General features: G+C 46.1%; 1 protein-coding gene across 1 annotated transcript; it reads right to left on the bottom strand.

Annotated features, from left to right (window-relative positions):
• Positions 1–26: 26 nt before the first annotated feature.
• On the bottom strand, positions 27–13,592 carry LOC101756729 (putative disease resistance protein RGA1). Its single transcript, XM_022829485.1, is given in 6 exon segments — positions 27–43; positions 353–1,301; positions 1,304–2,013; positions 2,633–3,266; positions 9,899–11,050; positions 13,263–13,592. Coding segments are annotated over 6 exon segments (3,750 nt in total). The 5' UTR covers positions 13,551–13,592.
• Between the last annotated feature and the right edge of the window lie 8,395 nt (positions 13,593–21,987).

The following is a 21,987-nucleotide window of genomic DNA, read 5'->3' as shown; positions in this document are numbered from 1 at the left end:
GTATTGAGTTGCATGCACCAACTAGTTCAACCCAAAAGCTTAGCTGATGAGGAAAGGTGGGCAATTAATTCACTTATACTCCAACATTCTGCATGAATAATTTTACCTATTGTTCCTTTGAACCTCTAAGTTCAGATGTTTGTACCAATGTTATGAATCATGTTGTGAATAACGATTTTCGTTTACATACAGAAGAAAGGAATTACAAGGCAATGCCCAAGAAAATATATAATTTACTGTGTCAAAGAGTTTTATAAGAGAGGCAAAGTACAATAAATTCGAGAAAAGATGATAAGAAAAAGTTGTCAGTGCAAAATAAGAGGGATACGACACGTAGCATGGCAGGACATACCTTTCCAGCAAATGTGAGCGAGCTTCTTCTTGTTTTCCTCTAATTCACACCAATCAGCCAATTCAGGGCAGTCGTAAATACTTATTTCTTTCAGATTACTGACCTTGAATACGCTCTTTGGCAAATACTTGATGCCCCTGCAGTCTGAGATCACAATTTCTTTGAGAGCGGCAAGATCGCCCAGCCATTCTGGAAGCTCTGTAATGCTTGGACACTGATACAAAGACAGCTCCTCGAGAGAGGTGAGGTGCCGCATTCTCTCTTGCAAGTCACTCAGCTCTGTCCACTCTGTGATCAGCAACTCTTGCAGAGAGGTGAGGTCACCCAACCATTTTGGAACTTCTGGCTGAGCATTGTCTTTTAGCCACAGGGATCGGATAAAGGAGAGGTCTTGTATGATCTCTGGGGAGCTGCATGCCAGGTCAGTGCAACAAATAATGCTTAACTCAGTGATGGTAGGAAGGTGGTGAAGCAACATCCACTGGTCCAAAGGCACCTTGCTTGATTTCACGGTCACAAACACATCTGTTAGTGAAACAGAGGAGGAAGCGCATGTTTCTCCCCATGCTGATAACACATTATCGCTGTTCTCTATCTCCCATTTCTTAGCTCTAGGTGGGCACGGTTTCAGTCTCAGCTTTGGGCAATCACATATTAAGAGTTCCACAAGGTTGGGGAACATGAACACACCACCCTTGCCATGGGAATATGTTGTTCTCCACACTTCCAGGTTTTCCATGCTGCATAGACAAAATTTCTTCAGTCGTGGAAAGGCTCTCACGCCACCACAGAAATCTTCTTCAATTATCGTAATGTTGTCCATTCCTCCCAAAACTAGATCTTGCAGATTTGGTAACTGGCCAAGTGGTGGTAGGATGCTGCATTTACATAAATCCCACATTTCAATCTGGATAAGATGAGGGAGATGAAGATTAATACCCAATTACCCATAAACCAGGATGGAAATGTCACACTATTATAACCTTTCATATAAAATGTCCTTAAGGTGTTGGGTGGTACAAGCTCTCCAAGCACTTCCACATCCTCCACAGACCTCTTGGCATCTCTAGTCCACTCAAGCTTCAAGTCGTAAATCCCATGTTTTCCCGTTAGCTTTATACTCTGGACTTCTTCTGTAGACTTCACATTATCAAGGCTACTTATGTGCAGCTCATTAGGATTTGCATGACGGAGCAGACCAATATTGCTGCTAGATTCACCATCATCAGTATGGACTACAAAGTGTGGCAACAAGGCAAACATCTTGGATCGAGAGAGTGTAGACTTGTCCAATTCAGAGCAGCCAGTCACATTCAGAATCTTCAGGCTATCCATTTTTATAATACATTTTGGAAGCCTTGTTAGCCTTGTGCAGTTCAAGAGGTTCAGTGTATGCAGCTTGCTGAGTCTGCCAATACTTTCAGGCACACAGACAATACTGCAATTACAGGATAAGTCCAGATGTTCTAGATTGGAAAGGGTACAAATGCGGTCAATGAAACTGAATGTTTCATGTAAGCCATTATGGCCAAAGATAGAATGCATTGTCCATGATAGACCTAAACATCGGAGTTCAACAAGATCATAGATGACTTCTGTGATCCCCTCGAGAGGTAAAATGTTTTCAAATTCTGGTCGAAGCGATAAGTTCGTCGGCTCCACTTACGCACCGCACAGTAAGACAATATGGAAATGCTGGGCACCACCGAAATGCAAATTTTTCGCCTGGCTGGTGCTACAGGATAGGGTCTGGACAGCTGACCGGCTGGCGCGCAGAGGCTGGCCACACTCACCAAATTGCCCTCTATGTCGAGTCCACCAGGAGACAGCGCATCATCTCCTGACGCAATGCAGATACACCAAGCGCATATGGAGTCTTATAGCCACCTGGGCCTTGCAACCCAGTCTACACCCCTCAAACTGGCCCCCATCTGATAATGCTCTTGAATGGTGGCTAAATATGACTACAAGGGCCGAAGCTCCTCGGCAAGGAACTTGTTCTATGGGCCTGCTGGTAATATGGGAGATTTGGAAGGAACGCAATCGACGAATCTTCAACCACCAAGAGATGGCCGCACCCTCGCTGCTGGCGCAGATCAAAGCGGAAGCTGACACATGGATTATAGCAGGGGCAAGAGCACTAGCGTTGATCTTATCTAGAGAGTAGTCGCGATATACGTACAAACGAAAACCTTGTTTTTTTCTCCTGTAACAATTTGTTTATCTACTCTATTAATGAAATAGGCACAGTCCCGTACCCATTCGTTCAAAAAAAAGATAAATTCAAATAATGGATATTGGTAAGGCCGACCAAAGCTTTCGATACACCTCTAAGCTGACAGCAGTTTAACATATCCAGATGTACCAACTTTTTGAGGTTCACAAATGACTCTGGTAGATTTTTTATAAGCACACAATCTGAGATATCAAGGTGCATCAGACCTTTGATTTCACCAATTGACTCTGGCAGTGCTGATATCATAGACCCGCTTAGGTTTAGGTATATTAATTTGGAGAGCTTGGCGATACAATTGGGAATAATTTGACTAGGGATCCGTGGAGCACTCAGATACCTCAATTGGTTCAGTTTACTAATAGAATCTTGCAACCTCAATATGGAGCACCCGCTTAAATCCAAGACTCGCAAGGATTTAGCAGATGAAAATGCATCACCGCATGGTTCAATTGTGGGACAATCCAGAAAGCGCATAGCCCTTATTTTTGCTGGAGAACATGTGTACAACTCCAACGGCTTGCTACAATCATTAAGCAATGCATAGCGACAGTAGCTTCCCCCAGTACACTGATTGTTGGTTGCATCCAAAACTTCATGAACCATGACTGATCTTGCCAAATCATGCACCAGGTCGTGCATGGTGAGCATAATGCCATCTTCATGATGCAATCGAGCAATCTGCAACAAATGCACCCACTACCATGAGTTATGAATTCCAGCTATTTGTGTTGACATTTTTAAACGTTTACATCCCTGTTTGCTGAATTAAATCTTTGCAAAATGTACGTGCTATTCTGCTTTCAACGTAGTCCACTACAAAAAGGGCCGGATCGTCGGAAAAAAAAGGTTTTCAATTTTTTTTCTTCTACAGGTTGGTGTGGACTATTTAAGTAATTTTAGGAAGAAGTATTATTTGTACTTAAAAAAAGGTTTTCAATTTTTTTTCTTCTACAGGATGGTGGTGTGGACTGTTAGGAATAGCACTTGTATTCATAACAGGAGCTCTAGGCCCATATATATACAGGTACAAGAAGGGGAAAATATACAGAAAACCCCCTAATACAAAAGGTAAATCACCAACAGTACATATACATCTAACACCCCCCCTCAAACTCATGGTGGGTCAAGAACACTGAGTTTGGAGAGGAAAAATCTATGCTGAATACGAGTCTGGGCCTTGGTAAAGAAATCAGCCAGCTGCAATTCGGAAGGCACATACTGAAGAGCAATAACCCCATCCTGAACCTGTGAACGTGTATAAGAAACATCCACACCAATATGCTTAGTAAGCTCATGCTTCACTGGATCGCGAGCAATACTGATAGCTCCGGTACTGTCAGACAAAAGAGGAGTCGGCACAGAAACAGAAACACCAAAATCCTCAAGCAACCACCGTAACCAAGTCACCTCTGCCGTCACAAATGCCATAGCACGCAACTCAGCCTCAACACTCGAACGAGAAACTGCTACCTGCTTCTTAGTCTTCCAAGCAATAAGGGAACCACCAAGAAAAACACAATATGCAGAAAGAGACCAACGATCAGAAGGATCACTAGCCCATGTAGCATCACAATAAGCCGTGAGATGTAAGGAACTAGAGCGTGGAAAGAATAGACGGCGTGAAATGGTCCCACGAAGATAACGTAAGACACGAAGAAGATGGCTATAATGAAGATGAGAAGGAGCTGAAACAAACTGACTCAGAATATGCACAACATGAGAGATATCAGGACGAGTAACACCAAGATAAACGAGACTCCCAACAATATGACGATAACGAGTGGGATCCTCAAGGGGCTCACCATCAGTGGCGCGAAGATGAACATTAAGTTCCATGGGAGTCTCAACAGTCCGATGATCAGTAAGAGAAGCCCGATCAAGAAGGTCCTGAATATACTTTTCTTGAGACAGATAGAAGCCTTCGGGCATAGAAGAAACCTCAATCCCAAGAAAGAAACTAAGAGGACCAAGATCAGACATAAGAAACGTCTCACTGAGATGGGCCTTGACAAAGGCAATATACTGAGAATCATCTCCAGTAATGATCATATCATCAACATAAAGAAGGAGAAGAGTCCGACCTCGAGGTGAAGTATGTACAAACAAGGCAGGATCATGCGCACTGGCAGAAAACCCAGCAGCAGTGACCACGGAGGCAAAGCGCTGAAACCAAGCACGAGGAGCTTGTTTTAGCCCATAAAGTGAGCGACGAAGACGACAAACCATACCCTCAGGAACAGAATACCCAGGCGGCGGCTGCATATAGACCTCCTCACGCAGCTCACCATTAAGAAAGGCATTCTTGACATCAAGCTGAGAGACGGACCACCCACGAACAGAGGCCACAGCAAGAAGGGTGCGAACTGTGGTCATGTGAGCAACAGGAGCAAAAGTCTCATCATAGTCACGACCATGCTCCTGCTGAAAACCACGAGCAACAAGACGAGCTTTATAGCGCTCAAGAGAGCCATCAGAGCGAGTCTTGACCTTATACACCCACTTGCATGTAATAGGGCGCACATTGGCAGGACGAGAAACAAGGTCCCACGTGTGAGTGCGCTCAAGAGCGGCAATCTCCTCAGCCATAGCGTGTTGCCATTCCGGATGAGGAAGAGCATCACGATAAGAGGACGGCTCCGAAAGAATAGTGGCAGCATAAGCAGAGGGAGAATAACAATCAGGACGCCTACGAAGACGATGACTACGACGCAGAAGTGGCTCAGGAGATGAATCCTCTGAAAAAGAAGCCTCAGTAGGAGAAGAAGGCATATCAGACGAAGAGGGCACAATAGAAGATGGCACATCAGAAGAAGATGGCACATCAGAAGGCCGAACTCTACGAGTATAGACATGTGTCACCGGGGGCTTCACAGAAAAATCAGTAGGACATTCCAGAGAAGTAGACTCCGGGGGAAGTACATCAGCACGATGAGTAGGCGAGGAGACTACAGGGGGGACCACCGGAGGACGTGATAAAGGGGTGATAGCAATAGAAGTATCAGGTAATATTAAGAAGGAAAGGGGATCGACCAAAGACGCCGGGGAAACATCAGAAGAAGGACGAGGATAGAAAGAATGAGATTCATCAAAAATAACATCCCGAGAAATCCGCATCCTACGCCCAACTGGGTCCCAACAACGATATCCCTTATGCTCAGAACTATAGCCGAGAAAAACACACTCGACAGATTGAGCAGTCAGCTTCGTGCGCTCACGAGGTGCAAGAAGCACATAGCACACACAACCAAAAAGACGAAGACTAGAGTAGTCAGGCACCTTATTTAGAAGACGCTCAAAAGGAATCTCACCATGAAGCGCAGAAGAAGGTTGAATGTTAGTCAAGTAAGTGGCTGTAGACACAGCCTCAGCCCAAAAGTGAGGCGGAACAGAAGAAGCAAGCAGAAGAGCACGAGCAGTCTCAAGGAGATGACGATGCTTGCGTTCGGCCACACCATTCTGAGCATGGGCGCCAGGACAAGAAAACTGAGCAAGAGTGCCCTGCTCAGGGAGAACCTGACGAAGAGTTACGGAAAGGTACTCACCAGCAGAGTCAGCACGAAAGACACGGATAGAAGTGTCAAAATGAGTGCGGATCATAGAAGTAAAAGACTTATAGATGGATAAGGCCTCGGTACGGTGTTTCATAAAATAAATCCATGTATGATGAGAAAAATCATCTATGAATATAATATAGTATCGATGGCCCCCTTTAGAAACAAAGGGAGCAGGACCCCAGACATCCGAATGAACAAGATCAAAAGGACGCTGTGACACAGACTCACTAGAATGATAGGGAAGCTGAATTTGCTTGCCCAACCGACAACCCTGACACTGAGCTAAGGACTCATGACCTGAAACAGAACCTAGAAGACCACGACGAATCAAACTAGATAGACGGGAGCCACATAGATGACCCAAGCGATGATGCCACTGATCAAAAGATGCGGTCGACGAAGCAGCCAAAGCGGAGCCAACTAGACTGACGGGCGCAGCGGAAGGAAGACGAAGCCAGTCAAGCTCCCAAAGACGCTGAGAATCACGACGACGAGGGCCAGTACCAACCAGCTGACCCGTGCGACGATCCTGAACATAACAAATATCAGGATCAAGAATGACACGACAATTATGATCAGTAAGCTGGCCAGCGGACATGAGCTGCATGGTCAGATCGGGAACATAAGAAACATTAGGGACATGAAAGGAGTCAGATAGGAGAGTGCCATGTCCGACAACAGGAAGAGAAGAACCATCGGCTGTATGAACAGTAGGAGAACCAGGTGGAGACCGTATGGAAGAAAGACAGGTGCAATCAGGAGTCATATGAAACGAAGCACCAGAATCAAGAATCCATGGACAAATACCTGGAGTAGACGTGGAAGGTGATCCCAAAGCGGAAGACTGCGAAGCAGCAGCAGAACCTATAGGTGCAGAGGGCTGAGTCACAGAACCCGCAGCGCCTGGTGACGTAGAGGTAACAAGGCGACTGAGCAACCTGATGATCTCCTGTGTCTTAGAACCAGCAGAACTCCTCTGAGGACTGCCAGAACCAGAACCACCAGTAGCACTAGCACCCAGCGAAGAACGAGCAGAACCAGCAGGAGCACTAGGACCCTGTGAAGAACGTCCACCGCGGCGAGACTGACCCTCACGAGACTGAGCCTTCTTCTTCCTGTAACAAAAGGCCTCCACATGATTATCCTTGCCACACCAATCACATTTAAGACCACCCCCTCGACTCGCGGAAGAAGGCACCGCAGGACGAGTAGAGGAGCTGACAGCCACAACGGAAGAATATCGCATCAATCCAGCAGTAAGAAGGCGAGTCTCCTCATTACGAACAGCAGCAAGAGCCTCCATCAGGGAGACACAGGGATGTCGAGCAAGCAGCTGTGCACGAAGGGGCTCAAACTCATCCCGAAGACGTGTCAAGAAGTCGTAGGTGCGACGAAGCTCAAGAGCCTGCTACTGACCCAGGCAGGACTGGCAGGTGCTAGGAGACAACGGAGGACTAAGAGTGTCGAGCTGGCGCCAAATAGTAGAAATCTGACCATAGAAATCATCAACGGTACCATCACCCTGTCGAACGAGCTGCTCCTGACGAATGGCTACAAGAAAAGTAGATTGACCAGTGGGCTCATAACGTGTGCGAAGAAAAGCCCACATCTGATGTGCAAAATCAAGCTCAATAATATCAGCCGAAACCCTATCATCAATGCTAGTAACGAGAATAGAAGCAGCTCGAGCATCCTCATCAACCCATGTCCGGTATGCAGTAAACTGAGACTCATAGGATGCAAGGCCATCATCATAATCAGCAAGGAGCTTCGCCACATCTGTATCATGAGTAGCAAGCAACCGATCCATCTCGTCAGCCGTAGCCTTCTCTGGAATCACTGGCTTCGCAGGAAGCACCAGGTATGTAGGAGCAGTAGGACGAGGTGGACAAGGCAACTCGCCAGTAAGAAACTCCCAAAGACGAAGACCACGCATATGAATCCGTAGACGAGGAACCCAATCGCGATAGTTGTTGCCATTGAATAGGACCGGGCAACGTAGCACTGGGACACCACCAGACGAAGGAGCCGAAGGAGCCATGGCGACGGCGAGAGCGCAAGTAAAACAGCGGCGGGCGACGGCGAGAGCGCAGAAGAAAAGCGGTGCAAGCTTTTTTTTTTCTGTTTTTTTTCTCTGAAACGCACGTGCACAGTACAAAGCAGCGGCGCACAGTTTTTTTTTTTTACTTTTTTTTTGACCAAACTCCTTCAGGAGTCCTTATCCGGGCACGCGCACCACACCGCACAGCACAGGCGGCGACGCAAGCAGCGGGACGGCGCGGGCGTCAAATCCGCCGGGCGGCGAGGCCGGTGGGGCGGCGCGGGCGGCGAAAGCCGAGGCCGCCGGGGCGCCGGGGCTGCGCGGGCGGCGGAAACGGCGAATCCGCGGGGGCAGCACGGGCGGCGGGCGGCGAGGCCGGCCGGGCACCGGGGCGGCATGGGCGGCGAGACCGCCGGGGCGGCGCGGGCGGCGGGCGGCGAGACCGCCGGGGCAGCGCGGGCGGAGAGACCGGCGGGGCGCCGGGGCGGCGCGGGCGGCGGGCTGCGAGGACGGCGGGCGTCGGGACGGCGCGCGGTGAAGCCGGCGGGGCGCCGGGGCGGCGCGAGCGGAGAAGGCGGGGGAAGAGCAGGCGACGAGGCCGACGAGGACGAGTCCGGCGGGTGGAGAGCCAGACGGGCGGCGGCCGGAGCTGACGAAGAAGAAGAGCACGCAAGTGCAACGTGCGGGAAAAAAAAGGAACCCTAAGGCAGATTGGGAAGAAATCTAACCCTAGTTCGGCTCTAATACCATGTTAGGAATAGCACTTGTATTCATAACAGGGGCTCTAGGCCCATATATATACAGGTACAAGAAGGGGAAAATATACAGAAAACCCCCTAATACAAAAGGTAAATCACCAACGGTACATATACATCTAACATGGACTATTTAAGTAATTTTAGGAAGAAGTATTATTTGTACTTATACGAATTGCAGACTTTGAGAACAAAAATCCTACATCAATACACTGAAACGATGGTTGTTCGTGCATGTGCTTTGCAGTGCCATTGAAGCCGCCACCACAGCATGGAGGAGAACTAGCTACATCAATGCAACTAAGCAGCTGACTGAACTAGTCCAAGAAATATAGCAAGGAGGAGAGTGTGGCTCCTAGCTATGGATGAGATTCACATACATCAGATTGCCAGCAAATTGTAAACAAATATGATAGGTAACATACAATCTGTTTGTTCCAAAAGTACATTTTATATTGATATAATGAAAATAATGTGATGCTGAATGCATTAGTGATTTTTTTTTATAAATCAGGTCAAATTTATATGATCTTGACTTGAGGAAACCGAAATAACTTACAATTTTAAACAAAGTAAGTGGATTGTTTCTCCATCTTATTAGACAAAACTCTATAATTTTTTTCTTTATAACACTTTTATTGTCAAATAGACCATGGGTCATAGCACGTGAATCAACCTAGTATAATTTAACATGGGTTGATTATTGACATTATTAGCACATGACTTGTAAAGAAATTATCTTTCATGTGATTGCTAAACTGTGTCAATCTATATGCTCATCCCTCCCTACATGCATTTGCTGTATGTGGAGAATAAAGGAATACGTAGAGGGGTCGACCTGTAGATTCAGCTGGTTCAATGTAAAACAAAACTTGGATTGATGAGAACATGCATTGTGTATGTTCCACGTAATAGTTCAAAAAAAAATAATGTTAGCGCTTGTATAGTGTATCGACTCACCGAAGGTGACTTTAAAACTTGGAGGAAGGACAACCCCAAAAGCTGCCGAACATAATTTTCACTCAGTTGCCAAGTGGATAATATGCTTGGTGGCTCAATGAAACCCAGAGAGATCCATTGGTGAATTAGACCACCTTTAGCTATGTTGTAACCTTTTGGAAAGGTTGCACAGTAGCCAAAGCATAGCTTCAAGTATGGTGGCATACTGTTGTAACTTAACCTCAAGGATGCAAGCACCTTATGTTGTGGAGAACGTGCATCTCTGGTAGCAGAAACATTCCAGATATCACTGTCTCTCACTGACTTCCATTCATCAAAAGTCATGGATCGCAACATGTATCCAAGTGATTGAGCGGCCAAAGCCACACCCCCACATCTCATTGCAATGCACCTTCCTATGTGCTCTAACTGTTCTTTGCAATCTTTAGATTCAAAGGCACTCTTTTGCTTTATTATAGTCCAGCACATGTCATCTGTTAGTGGAGCTAGTTTGTGTGGTTCAATGGTACAAAGTTCCTTTGCGATGGCTTCGTCACGTGTGGTTACTACGACAACCACTTTGCTGCCCTCTCCAACCCTTAGCATAGCCCTCAAATCATCCAGTTGGCGTTCATTGTCCCTATCCCTCCACATGTCATCTAATACAACCAGAATCTTCTTACCAGCTAGTAGTTCTTGAAGACGCTTATTTATCATCTGATTTTGAATTATGTAGCTGTCACCATTAGATACTTGTGAAATTATAGAGTTGCCAATCTTTTTCAAGTGAAAGACCTGGGACACATATACCCATACTCGAGAGTAATCATTGAACTGGGCGTCACCAAATACCAATTTTGCCAAGGTTGTCTTGCCGATGCCTCCAAAGCCATATATAGGAAGGATCGTGATCTCTCGCGTCAGGTTCTCAGACGACAAGGAGGCCAAAATTTTCTGTTTCTCTCCCGTCCTGCCTACAACTAATGCTTCTTCAACAGCGGATGATGTTTCCCTCGTATCAGTAACTTGTTCATCATTGGTGGTACTGCTAGGCGTGAAACTGAAATCCTTGTGTTGTCTTGTGATCTCCTCCAATTTTCTTCTCATTGTCTTCATCTTATTAGCCATTTTAATCTTAGGGACAACCGTGAGACAGGGGATCATAGCTATCAACTGCAAGAGTTTTTATATGCTTGTCAGCACAATGGGATGTTAATAACCTTCACGGTTCCAAAAGTTGAGGTAAAGAAGGCTCTCAAATTTAAAAACTCACGAGCAACTATGCCAGCACGTACAAAATTGTGGTTGAACTAGAAACACTCCGAAGTTCCATTCCGTCTCTTCAAATTTTCTCCAATATAATATATGTTTTCGTCCAATTATCCTTGCTTAAAATTTAGTCCACTCTAACACATTAAGCCATCTTCCCAGGAGTTCTATATGTATTCTATAAACTAGCATTATTTAAACAATGATAATGATTAATTCTTGACAACGAGAAGCCTATTTTCTATAAAAACATATTGAAGTCAGTTTTAGCTTTGAATATGAGTCTTTTTATAATAGTAGTGGGGTTCTTTTGTATGAATTTGTGGGTTATTTCTCTATGATTAAACTTAACTAAAAAGGCAGAAAGATTATGTAGAAGTTCAGAGTGAAGTATGACTTTTCTTACATTTCTTACTCGAGGACGACCAAGATCTGAGCGCGGGGTTACTTTCAATGAAGTGGATAATTTTAGATATTTAATCATTTATGCTAATTGGTGCCTAACAGTATCCATATTTGGAAATATATTTCAAATTAACTATTCTTTGGAAACAACAGAGGGAAACATAGAGAAAGTGTGGAAACTAGTCAAATACGAGGCAAACCCCTTTGAGGAGGTCCTCCTGACTGTCAAACCAGAGCAACTAGGTCCATTTCAGTGAACATTCACTAGTAGAGAAACGACTTTCCATCCGCCCCCTTTTGTCCCGGTTTAAAGTTGGCCCGGGATAAAAGGTTCACCAACCGGGACTAAAACTCAGTCACTGGTGGGAGGCTCACCAACCGGAACCTTTTATCCCGGTTGCAAAGGCTAATGGGAAAAAAAGACTCTGAGAGGCCTTTTATCCCGGTTTGAAATACCAACCGGGATAAAAGACCCCCCCTTTTATCCCGGTTGGTAACACCAACCGAGATAAAAGGGTCTCCCACGAGTTAATACAAAAGGATAGTATCCCCTATATAGTTAGATGTGGTGTGTAGGTGGGATGGCAAGGAAGCTACGCGCGAGGCTGGAGGTTGTGGGTTCGAATCCCACGAACCGCGCACGCGCATATTTCGCGTGAAAAATCGCGTGACTTGTGACTTGGGACGTGCGCGTGTGGGGGGCTTACCACCCGGATGCATTTTCGGGATATTTGCACCCTACCAACCGGGATTAAAGCTCACTTCTCTACCAGTGATTGAAATGGGCCGTGTGGCATGAGGGGCGACAACATGTGGCAAAATTGAGTTCTTGTTGAATTTGTAACATATATCCTGCATTTTGTGGGATGTTAATGTGTGCAAAATCTGAAATATTAAAAACTTTTGTGTGGAGACGTGGAACCATTCAAATGCTTGTCAAACTAAATTCATCTTGCTAAATCTTACCCTTAATAAAAATCTAATAAAGATACTCGTGCACTTTTAGCTATATCATGCTGCATGAGTGGGCAGCCTGAAGGCCAAGGATGTGGAGGCGGTAGGGGGCGAGGCGACAACAACACCAGCAACACTCATCCTCGCCGCTCCCCCCCCCCTCCACAACAACTCTCGCAGCAACAACACCACTTGTGAGAAGTGCCAACTGTGTGGTCGCAACAACCACACGGTGGTGGATTGCTGGTACAGCTTTGATGAGGACTTCGTCCCTCTTGAGAAGAGCGCATCTACAGTGGTAAACTCCTTTGGTGTGATACAAATTGATATACTAATATAGGTGCCACCGATCACATCACTGGATATCTCAACAGATTGGCTGTCCACGACAAACACATTGGCAATAATCAGATAAAGACAGCAAGTGAGTCAGGCATAGCCATCAATCACATTGGTTATGCTAGTGTTCCTACCCCTATTAGATCTCTTCGTCTAAATAATGTATTGCATGTACCTAAGGCTGCTTAGAATCTAGTTTCTGTTCATCGTCTTACTGTTGATAATCATGCTTTCCTTGAATTTCATACAAATTATTTCTTTATAAAGGATAAGCCTACGAAGAAAACTCTCTAAATTGTTATTGTTGCATCTCTATCTCTAGAGTTGCTTGACATTCAAGCTTCTATGTACTGTATAAGCAGCATACGATGGTAAGTGTGCAAGTGTAATACCGTTGTATATAGAATCAAACGCATACCTTTGATGTAGCTGGTTTTGTGGCGGCTTCAAACTCGTCGATCATGTCGTCGATGCCATACATTGCATCCTTGAGGCGTTTCAGCCACACCCACACTGTTTCATCCTCAATCGACCGCCTTTCCGCATCGTTGAGCAAGGCCGCCACAGACTCGAGTGTCATCTTCATCCCCTCCAGATCGTCGATGAAATCCGCCTGCAGCTTGATCTGCTCTTCGATGGCCAAACTGATCTTTTGGTACACAACTTTGAGGATGGCAGAGGCGAGCATGCCTCCTAGGTCCGCCATGGCTGCCCTCTCTCGGAGCTCGTGTCTCTCGAGCTATGGAGTTCAGCGCGTGGGAGGCCCTAGGGAGACGGTGCGCGTGGGAAGCAATTGCAGGGCTATTATCCAATCCGGTGCCCGTTCGTGCTCCTGTGCCGGGGCATGTGCTCGGCACCAATGGCACATGGCAGCTGCGTGAGACACGGTCACTGTCCAAGTCCTGTAGTTTTCCGGCGCGGTTTGACTACTTTTAATTTGTCCGTTTCCTTTCCTTCATCACATACAGATAAGACCAGAGATACACAGAGATCGTGCATCAACTCTAACTTAAGTTAGCGTTTGCAGGCGCCAACCTTTTTAAACTTGTCTGTATACAACTACTCGTAAGGAAACAATAGTAATGCTACTACACAGTAACACAGCTGGAAGATCTAACAACTACACGTAGCCATGTAATATTGTGCTCCTATAAAACTTTGGCACCAACGACAAAACTGGACGCACAGCTGCCGTCTTTCACGGCCGGACGGCCGTAAGGGACGATCGATCATTTCTAAAAAAATCAAATGCTCAGGCACTAAATAAAACTCAGCATATCTGTCTATATGTGCACGGGTGTTTTGATTTCATTAGTTCATCAGTGACGGGTGAAGCGTCGATAACCCTCATTAGTGACAGGTGCTGCACATCCACCCTATCCGCGTCAGTAATGAGTAGACATAGTGACAAGTAACAAAGGGCACCTGTTATTGATCGATGACACACGTGTCAATTCTGTATTGCTGAGTTCCAGAGCCCTCACTGATGATTTGCCAGTGTGGCTAGCTGTGTATAAGTGACTTGTTTGGTCTAGTCCTATTACTCATGTGCACTTAAAAAATAAAAAAAGTGGGTACATGCTTAGGCTTAAAACAACCTCACCTGGAGGATTTCGTCGAATGGTTCCGAGTACTGCCACATCATTTAAACTCTTTATTTTATGATTGAAATGAAAGTTGAAACAATGTTGGCCTGCACAGTTTCATGATATGGTTTAATAGGGTAGGTAGCCAATAAAATACGATGTACTGGATTGGATACGACCTCAAGATCCGTACATTAATTTCATCAACAAGAAACACATCTCTTCTCTATCATTATACTTTGCCAGATATTTGCTGAGGTTGTATATATCTTTATCTTTACCTATTAATAAAGCAGGTAATGCTTTTGCATCATCCGAAACTGTGGAGGTTACTGTAAGAAACTGGAGGAAAACCAGTTATTTACCTGCTAACCCACAGCTCTCTGTCTCCAATGAAACAATACAACCACCTGGGCTACAGTAATTTGTTGTGATCCAAACCACATTACTCCCTTTTTAAACCGGTCCGGATGACTGTCCAATAGTTTAGATTGTACAAATAGCTAGGTAGGTGTTCATTACTAAGTAAAAATATTCATTGCTTAAAACGTATATGGTCAAGTATTTTTTTAAAAATTATAGCTACCTATTTATTTAGTTTCCAAACGTACATGGTTTCTCGTCTTGAAAGAAAAGGAAATGTGTGGGAAGTTCAACATGTACCAGAGTAGAAAAGTTGAACATGATGCTTGCACTGAGAAATAGGCCCACTCCTACTAATGCATGCACGCTACGCTCAGGTGCTTGCTAGCCCGGACCACGTATGAAATATAGTTATGGCTGACTCGGATTAGGGATTAGAATTGGAGATGTGGTCTCATTGTATGGTACAATATGATTGTACCTTTTTTATTTCTATCAGACTTACTTAAAAGGAATAACGAGTATTTGAGTAGAAGGAAATATGTTAAGTTAAAATTATAATGATTTCTCACAAATGTCTATTGAGTGCAATAAAAATGGAGTAACTGAAATAAAAACTGAGTTTGAGAAAATACAATTAATATTTCGTCTGGGCACTTTGCTAGTTATTTAATAAAAAAATGAAACCTTAGCAGTTCAGATTATCTTTTTGAAATCATTACTTTCCTTTCGGCTTTGGATGCAACAACGAATAAAGTCCATGCAGTTTGGAGGCTCTGATGAAATAATAAGCTTGGCCCATTGCAATTTTAGAAAATCCAAATAAATCGAGCTACCGCAAAGGGCAAAAGGAAATTAAGTCTAGATAACATTACATCGGACATTCAAAAAATTCGACGACCTTTCCTGCAATAACTGGGTGTGGTGGCGTATTCCACTTTGAACTAAAATGGCTGCTGCATTCCCCCAACAAGCGATGGGAATGTTTTTTTTGAAATAATCAAGTGATGGGAATGACGCTTGAACATAAAAAAAAAGAGTATGTGGATGTTTGCTGTGCTCTATTTAAACAAAGGGTTATCTCAGCGCTCAATGAATAAAAATGCTCAAACGCTTTGTCTGGCGCTAGCTGTTCAGCGCACATTCCCAACTCTCCATGCCTCCTTGGAGGCAGTCTCACTACGGGAGACAGAAAGTTCGCCGAGTGCCTGGGGCACTCGGCAAAGGCACGAAAACACTCGGCAAACCCTTTGCCGAGTGTAACACTCGGCAAAGGGCACACGGCAAATATTGTGTCGGCAAAGCCTAGTTTGCCGAGTGTCAAAACTCGGACACTCGGCAAACATGTTGCCGACGGTGGAAACACACTCGGCGAACATATGGACTCGGCGAAACGCGGACTCACGGCGTCGGGCTAACGGCGAGTTTGCCGAGTGCCAAACGGGAGGCACTCGGCAAACACCTAGGCTTTGCCGAGTGTTGGCACTCGGCAAAGTCAGGGAGTTTGCCGAGTGCCACGCGCCTGGCACTCGGCAAAGCGTCCTCTGTTTGCCGAGTGCCGGCTCCCGGGCACTCGGCAAAGCGTCCTCTGTTTGCCGAGTGCCGTCTCCCGGGCACTCGGCAAACCGGGCCCCCTTTGCCGAGTGTAACGACCATAGCACTCGGCAAAGGGGCCTTTCCTACACCTGGGAAATTCCCCTTTGCCGAGTGCTATGGTCAAGGCACTCGGCAAAGGCCCCTCTTTGCCGAGTGTTACACTCGGCAAAGTGACCAGAAGCGCCCCATTTTCGATATTTTGCCACGTATAACGGACCCCTCCCAATTCACAATACACATATCACAGGCATTTGTAATAAACAACCACATGGATAATTCACAACCACAGGCACAATTCATAAACATCACAGGCATAGTTCAACATAAGCACGAAATAATCCATAAATCCAAGTTCTTCTCACAATTTAGTTTCAACATTGTTCACAATCAAGTCTACTTCCGTGGAGGCCAAGGAGACCACTGCGACAAATCTTGATCTTCATTATTCGAAGCCGCCGATTGATTCTGCACATAGAATAGGACATTCTAAGGTAACATCTAAAGTTGTCAAATTTAAACTATTGAATCTTAAGCACAATGTGTCAAGTGACTCACAGGAGTAGTCGCGGGTGGCTGAGGCGGAGGGAACATCATCGGCGGTGGCGGAGGCAAAGTCTGTCCCATGCTCGTAGCAAAGTTCTGCATGTACTGGAACATCTGCTCCATCCTGATCCGGTTTTCCTCCTCCATCCTCCGCCGCATTTCCTCCATCTGCGCCGCCATCTCCTCTTGTTTCTTCCTTGATTCTTCCACCTGGGCCTACAATATTTCATTGCAATGTTATAATGCAAAGCTAAAGTACAACAACAAACGAACGATGAATGGAAGAGAAAGAACCTGTAGAGCCTCCATCTGGAAGTGTGCAGCGGTGGGTCGTGGGCGTACTGCCGGGCTCGAGTCCGTGCTCCTAGCTCGGATCTGGGAGAGAGTGGGAGTAGAGGCCGTGTCGATGACGCCGTCGCCAATCCAATATCGGCCATGCTTCTTGCCTCCTCCCACCCTCATCACGATTTCTCCATCAATGTCCTCGGAGCTCGGATCGAAGTCTGGCCCGTGAACCTCCCTAGCCATCTTTGTATACTCGCTGACGCGGCTGTATATGCTAGGGTGGCTGTACGCCTCGGACGGGTCGTCTGGGTTGAAATCTATATCGGCCGTCGCCTTGCCCTTTTTGGAGAGGACCCATGCCTTGAGCTGGGAGCAAGGTCGGCCATCATGTGACGCCGACTGCGGCAAAATACAAAATCATTAAAAATTACGTAGAACTGAACGTTATAATAAAGAATTGAAGTTGCGTACCCATTTTTCTCTATATTCATCAAGGCTTAGGCTGCCTTGATGGTGTGATGCAGTCGGCATCTGCAAACGCCGCTGCCGGCAAGAAAGGTGGGTCTCCAACCACCCGGGCTCCAACCACACGTCGACCATCCTCTCCCAGCACGGCATATGCGCACGACACCACCACGGAGGCACCTACATCATCAAGCGTGTGACGTATGAAAAAGAAAATGAGCCTAATTAATCATAAATAGTAAGGATCAACGTTCTTTACTTACCATCATGAATTGATCCTTAGTCAGGTTCATTGTTCTTGCCTCCTCTTTTCTAACCTTCGTATGATTGTATTGAGCGTTGAACTCTATGATGGCCTGGATGCGCGCCTCGTAATGCATGTCCCTCACGAGCTTCTTGGCGGCTACATCACAGACGGCCTTCGCCTTGGCCTCGAACCCCTCCTGGCATCTATAGAAGTCCTGCATATACACACGTAAACCGTTATTATTTCAAGAATGTCGAAAGTAGCTGATGTATTGAGCAATTTAGTACGAGGAGTACTTACCCACAGCTCGGCCTTGACCCGCTCCGCTATGTTGGGGAATCTTCTTTGTTGACGATCAGGGACGTTGGGGGCGGCGACGTAGTGGTCCCACGTGTAGGCCGGCTGCAGCTGTCCGGCGTACACCACCAAGCCAGGGAAGTGAACCCTGCACAAAAGGCCAAGGATCCCGTTGGCCTTACGGTTGTGGTCACCCCCGCTGAGCTTAACCCAACTCCTGCACAAGTAATTAATATGAATTATTATTTTTTGTAACTTACAACATAAGACCAATTTCAAGAATATTTAAAGTTACTTACTTGATCCCAACCGGTTTAAATGAGCGGGCGTAAATGCTCAGGTATCGGCCGCTTCGGGAGGGATGAGGGACCTCGCAACCATATCTTGGCCTGGGTATCCCCTGCCTCCCCATCCCCCTCCTGCTCCTGCTGCTCCTCCTCCTCCGCCTCCTCGTCCCCAGAGGAGTGTGCGGAAGGTACCTCCTCCTCCTCCTCCTCCTCCTCCTCCTCCTCCTCAGGTTTAGGCGACGGGGGCCTCGCCGCTTTACCTTTCCCTCGAGGCCTCTGGACCACCTCCTGCTGCTCCTCCTCCTCCTCCTCCTCAACCCTACGTCGAGGCCTGCCTCGACGCCTCCCTCGACCACTCCCTGAACGTGACCCTGACCCTGAACCAGTCCCTGCCGCGGCCAGTCTCTCGCAAATCGACGTGAGCTTCCTGATACCGCCCACCATTGCTTAATGACCTGCAATTAAAAAGAGTACACGAGTCAGCATAGGCAAACAAAACATAATTAGAAATATATGCAAATTACAAGTAATTATAGCTAAATTATTACGAATCATACATGTATTAGAAATAATCATCATGATCGGGATTAGCTGGATCATAAGTCTCATCATCACTATCACGCGTGTCGATATAGTCAAGCTCGTGCTCCGAAGAAGAAATGTCGTCATCACTGTCATTATCTAACTGTAATCGTTGAAGTAATTCTAAGTCCTTCACATTCTGAACCTCGTCTCCACCGTCTTCTGCAGCAACCCTCTCGTTGTCTACTTCCATTCCGATCGCTTCGGTTAAATCTATCACAAAACTCCCTTCGAGCCCATCTTCTTGGAATAACTCTCCTTCGTACGTGTCGGGGTCTATATTGTAATCTTCATTGTTTGGTACAGGTAGTTTACCGTGTGGTGATACCTTGTACACAACATCCCAACCCTTAAGACGGCTGTCGGTTTGGCACGGGTATGACAAATAATAAACTTGCGTGGCCTGTTGAGCCACAATATAGACATCGTCTCCTGGTAACCTGGATGACTGTCGAATTTCGACTAGCCCAAGGTTAGGGGCCCGTCTCACCACAGATGGATCAAACCAATGGCATTTGAATATAACTGGATTAAGAGGTTTACACCCATGAAAAGTGAGTTCGTATATTTCTTCAATTCTTCCGTAGTACTCGACTCCATCGGAGCCTGGCGTGAAAACTCCGGTATTTGTGGTTCTTCGATTGGGCCGACTCTGCTCGTGCCTTGTTGTGTGAAACCTATATCCGTTGACGTCATAACCGGCAAACGACCTGACCCTATAGTCACAGCCATCGGCAACCTGTCTCAACTCGGCATTCATAGACGCATCGGTTCGGCCCTGCAAGTACGAACAGGGCGGTTCGTTATATTAATCGTATGCACGAGTATCGAGAATGTTCGCGGGAATGAAATTTTACCTTCTGTTTGAACCAAGAAATGAAATCGGGCATTCCATTTCCCGCACCCTCTTTAAGAAGAGTCTCAGCTTCGTGCGGGGTCGGTTGCCTTGATTTACGCCAGAATTGACGATGAAATTGCCTATGTCAACGAGAAAGATACGTTTAGGCAAGAGATACCATTAATACGTCGAAATAAGTTTGTCGATGACTTACATCATGTACGGCTCCACTTCAGATAGGTTGGTCAACACATATAGCATGATAGAGCGCCACTCTTCATGATTAAGGGTCTTGCGGGTCGCACCACTTGCACTTCCGAGTTGCCCTCGGAAAATACTAAGGCTTAATTCATCTTCGCTAGCATTGTAACGAGGAGGTGGATTATGCACACTAGGAAGGTTCTCAGCGTAGTATTTCGATGTGAAGTTTGACACCTCCTCCAGAATGTATGCCTCGGCAATGGATGCTTCAATTTTGCACTTATTCTTACATTTAGTTCGAAGAACCTTTTGACATCTCTCAATTGAGTAGCACCAACGACCCTGCACAGGCCCCCCCATTCGTGCTTCATACGGGAGGTGTAGAATCATATGCTGCATTGGATTGAAAAACCCTGGAGGAAAGATCTTCTCCAACTTACAAAGCAACACAGGCGCCATTGTTTCCATTTCTGCAACCACGGTACGAGATAACTCCTTCGCACAAAGCCGGCGGAAGAAATTGCTCAACTCCGCTAGCACCTGCCACACATGCTCAGGGACATAGCCTCGAACCATCACAGGAAGGAGGCGCTCAAGCCATATATGGTAATCATGACTCTTGAGCCCGTTGATTCGCATAGTTGCTAAATTCACTCCCCTCTTCAAGTTCGCTGCATAGCCATCAGGGAACATTAATGTTTGGAACCATTCTAGAACCTCCCTCCTTTGAGCCCTCGTCAGAACGAAATCGGCCTTAGGCTTCCTCCATGACTTGCCAGCTCTTGGAGGCGCCATGTTTAGCTGTGGTCTGTTGCACAATGTCGCTTGATCCACTCTAGCCTTAACGTTATCCTTTGTCTTGTCAGGAATGTCCATTATAGTACCAAAAATTGCCTCGGCGATATTTTTTTCCGTGTGCATTACATCAATGTTATGTGGAACAAGGAGATCATCAAAATATGGAAGCTTCCACAAGCACGACTTCTGCGTCCAAGCATGTTGCTCGCCATATCCCAAAAAACCACCTTCTTCATTATTGAACTCAAGAGCGTCTAACTGAGCACGAACTGCGGCCCCTGTCATCATCGGCGGTGCGGGGGCTGTAACTACAACATCTTTGGTAAAGTTCTTCATGTCTCGTCTAAATGGATGGTCAGGAGGGAGGAATTGTCGATGTTTGTCGAACGATGAATATTTGCCCCCTTTCGACAACCAAATAAACTTCAAAGATGCTTTACATACTGGGCAAGGGAACTTCCCGTGAACACACCATCCGGAGAAAATCCCATATGCCGGCAAGTCATGCAGTGAGTACTGGTACCAAACATGCATCTTGAAGTTTGTCTTTGTGCATCGGTCATAGGTCCATACCCCTTCCTCCCAAGCACGGAGCAAATCATCAATCAGAGGCTCCATATACACACTCATATTATTTCCCGGATGCTCTGGAATTATCAACGACAAGAATATATTATGTCGTTGAAATAGGACGCCGGGTGGGAGATTCAGTGGGATAACGAAAATGGGCCAACAGGTGTACGGGGCGGCCGCCATTCCATAGGGATTGAACCCATCAGTTGCCAACGCAACGCGTACGTTACGGGCCTCTAGAGCTTTTGCAGGATAAATCGCATCAAAGCTTCTCCAGCCTTCAGCATCGGATGGGTGTACCAGCTTCTCTGGATTATAGCGACGGCCATTTTTGTGCCATGTCATCTGTTTCGCGGATTCTTCAGTCATGAAAAGCCGTTGGATCCTCGGTATGAAAGGAAGATACCGTAGAACCTTCACAGGAATTGCGAGCTGCTTTTTCTGACCGTCACCAGAATCAACCTCCAGAAATCTAGACGATT

This window comes from Setaria italica, chromosome VIII (genome assembly GCF_000263155.2).
Source record: "Setaria italica strain Yugu1 chromosome VIII, Setaria_italica_v2.0, whole genome shotgun sequence".
Taxonomy (NCBI): domain Eukaryota; kingdom Viridiplantae; phylum Streptophyta; class Magnoliopsida; order Poales; family Poaceae; genus Setaria; species Setaria italica.
This window is presented reverse-complemented; position numbering and strand designations above follow the sequence as displayed.